At 51.6% G+C, this 2,500-nt stretch overlaps 1 protein-coding gene across 1 annotated transcript in view; it reads left to right on the forward strand.

Annotated features, from left to right (window-relative positions):
- Positions 1–2,500, forward strand: part of slc6a8 (solute carrier family 6 member 8) — a 41,521-nt gene that overhangs the window by 34,050 nt on the left and 4,971 nt on the right. The window contains exon 8 of the mRNA XM_061058441.1: positions 2,379–2,491. Coding sequence (XP_060914424.1) covers positions 2,379–2,491 — 113 coding nt within the window. The remainder of the gene's footprint in view (positions 1–2,378; positions 2,492–2,500) is intronic.

Genomic DNA, 2,500 nt, shown 5'->3' on the forward strand with positions numbered 1-2,500 from the left:
TGTTTGAAAAGGTGGAGGAGAGGACTGTTTGAAAAGGTGGAGGAGGGGGACTGTTAGAAAAGGTGGAGGAGGGGACTGTTTGAAAAGGTGGAGGAGAGGACTGTTTGAAAAGGTGGAGGAGAGGACTGTTTGAAAAGGTGGAGGAGGGGGACTGTTAGAAAAGGTGGAGGAGGGGACTGTTTTAAAAGGTGGAGGAGAGGACTGTTTGAAAAGGTGGAGGAGAGGACTGTTTGAAAAGGTGGAGGAGGGGGACTGTTTGGAAAGGTGGAGGAGGGGGACTGTTAGAAAAGGTGGAGGAGAGGACTGTTTGGAAAGGTGGAGGAGGGGGACTGTTAGAAAAGGTGGAGGAGAGGACTGTTTGGAAAGGTGGAGGAGGAGACTGTTTGGAAAGGTGGAGGAGGGGGACTGTTTGGAAAGGTGGAGGAGGGGGACTGTTTGAAAAGGTGGAGGAGGGGACTGTTTGAAAAGGTGGAGGAGAGGACTGTTTGAAAAGGTGGAGGAGGGGGACTGTTAGAAAAGGTGGAGGAGGGGACTGTTTGAAAAGGTGGAGGAGAGGACTGTTTGAAAAGGTGGAGGAGAGGACTGTTTGAAAAGGTGGAGGAGGGGGACTGTTAGAAAAGGTGGAGGAGGGGACTGTTTGGAAAGGTGGAGGAGGAGACTGTTTGGAAAGGTGGAGGAGGGGGACTGTTTGGAAAGGTGGAGGAGGGGGACTGTTAGAAAAGGTGGAGGAGAGGACTGTTTGGAAAGGTGGAGGAGGGGGACTGTTTGGAAAGGTGGAGGAGGGGGACTGTTTGGAAAGGTGGAGGAGGGGGACTGTTAGAAAAGATGGAGGAGAGGACTGTTTGGAAAGGTGGAGGAGGGGGACTGTTAGAAAAGGTGGAGGAGGGGACTGTTTGAAAAGGTGGAGGAGAGGACTGTTTGAAAAGGTGGAGGAGGGGGACTGTTAGAAAAGGTGGAGGAGGGGACTGTTTGAAAAGGTGGAGGAGAGGACTGTTTGAAAAGGTGGAGGAGAGGGACTGTTAGAAAAGGTGGAGGAGGGGGACTGTTAGAAAAGATGGAGGAGAGGACTGTTTGAAAAGGTGGAGGAGGGGACTGTTTGAAAAGGTGGAGGAGGGGACTGTTTGAAAAGGTGGAGGAGAGGACTGTTTGAAAAGGTGGAGGAGGGGGACTGTTAGAAAAGGTGGAGGAGGGGACTGTTTGAAAAGGTGGAGGAGAGGACTGTTTGAAAAGGTGGAGGAGAGGACTGTTTGAAAAGGTGGAGGAGGGGGACTGTTTGGAAAGGTGGAGGAGGGGGACTGTTAGAAAAGGTGGAGGAGGGGACTGTTAGAAAAGGTGGAGGAGGGGACTGTTTGAAAAGGTGGAGGAGGGGACTGTTAGAAAAGGTGGAGGAGAGGACTGTTTGAAAAGGTGGAGGAGGGGACTGTTTGGAAAGGTGGAGGAGGGGGACTGTTTGGAAAGGTGGAGGAGGGGACTGTTTGGAAAGGTGGAGGAGGGAACTGTTTGAAAAGGTGGAGGAGGGGACTGTTTGAAAAGGTGGAGGAGGGGACTGTTAGAAAAGGTGGAGGAGAGGACTGTTTGAAAAGGTGGAGGAGGGGGACTGTTTGGAAAGGTGGAGGAGGGGGACTGTTAGAAAAGGTGGAGGAGAGGACTGTTTGGAAAGGTGGAGGAGGGGGACTGTTAGAAAAGGTGGAGGAGGGGACTGTTTGGAAAGGTGGAGGAGGGGGACTGTTAGAAAAGGTGGAGGAGGGGACTGTTAGAAAAGGTGGAGGAGGGGACTGTTTGAAAAGGTGGAGGAGGGGACTGTTAGAAAAGGTGGAGGAGAGGACTGTTTGAAAAGGTGGAGGAGGGGACTGTTTGGAAAGGTGGAGGAGGGGGACTGTTTGGAAAGGTGGAGGAGGGGGACTGTTAGAAAAGGTGGAGGAGAGGACTGTTTGGAAAGGTGGAGGAGGGGGACTGTTTGAAAAGGTGGAGGAGGGGACTGTTTGGAAAGGTGGAGGAGGAGACTGTTTGAAAAGGTGGAGGAGGGGGATCATATGTCCTCTTTACAGTTACACCTAGCAGGTGTTGTATTTTAGCAGGTCACAACTTTTACAGTCTTCGGTTGCAACTATCTCAACCTTTTTGAAAAGTGTCAAATTCAAAACGGGAATATAATTTTCCCTTTCTGTTTGGGGTTTCAACGTCCCAACTCTTCAGGAATCTAACGTGTGTGTGTGTGTGTGTGTGTGTGTGTGTGTGTGTGTGTGTCTGTGTGTGTGTGTGTGTGTGTGTGTGTGTGTGTGTGTGTGTGTGTGTGTGTGTGTGTCTGTATGTGTGTGTGTGTGTGTGTGTGTGTGTGTGTGTGTGTGTGTGTGTGTGTGTGTGTGTGTGTGTTTCAGGTCCGGGTCTGGCCTTCATTGCGTATCCGATGGCGGTCAGTCTGATGCCGGTGGCTCCGCTCTGGGCGGCGCTCTTCTTCTTCATGCTGCTGCTGCTGGGACTCGACAGTCAGGTGAGTCCT

Source organism: Labrus mixtus, chromosome 15 (genome assembly GCF_963584025.1).
Source record: "Labrus mixtus chromosome 15, fLabMix1.1, whole genome shotgun sequence".
Lineage (NCBI taxonomy): Eukaryota > Metazoa > Chordata > Actinopteri > Labriformes > Labridae > Labrus > Labrus mixtus.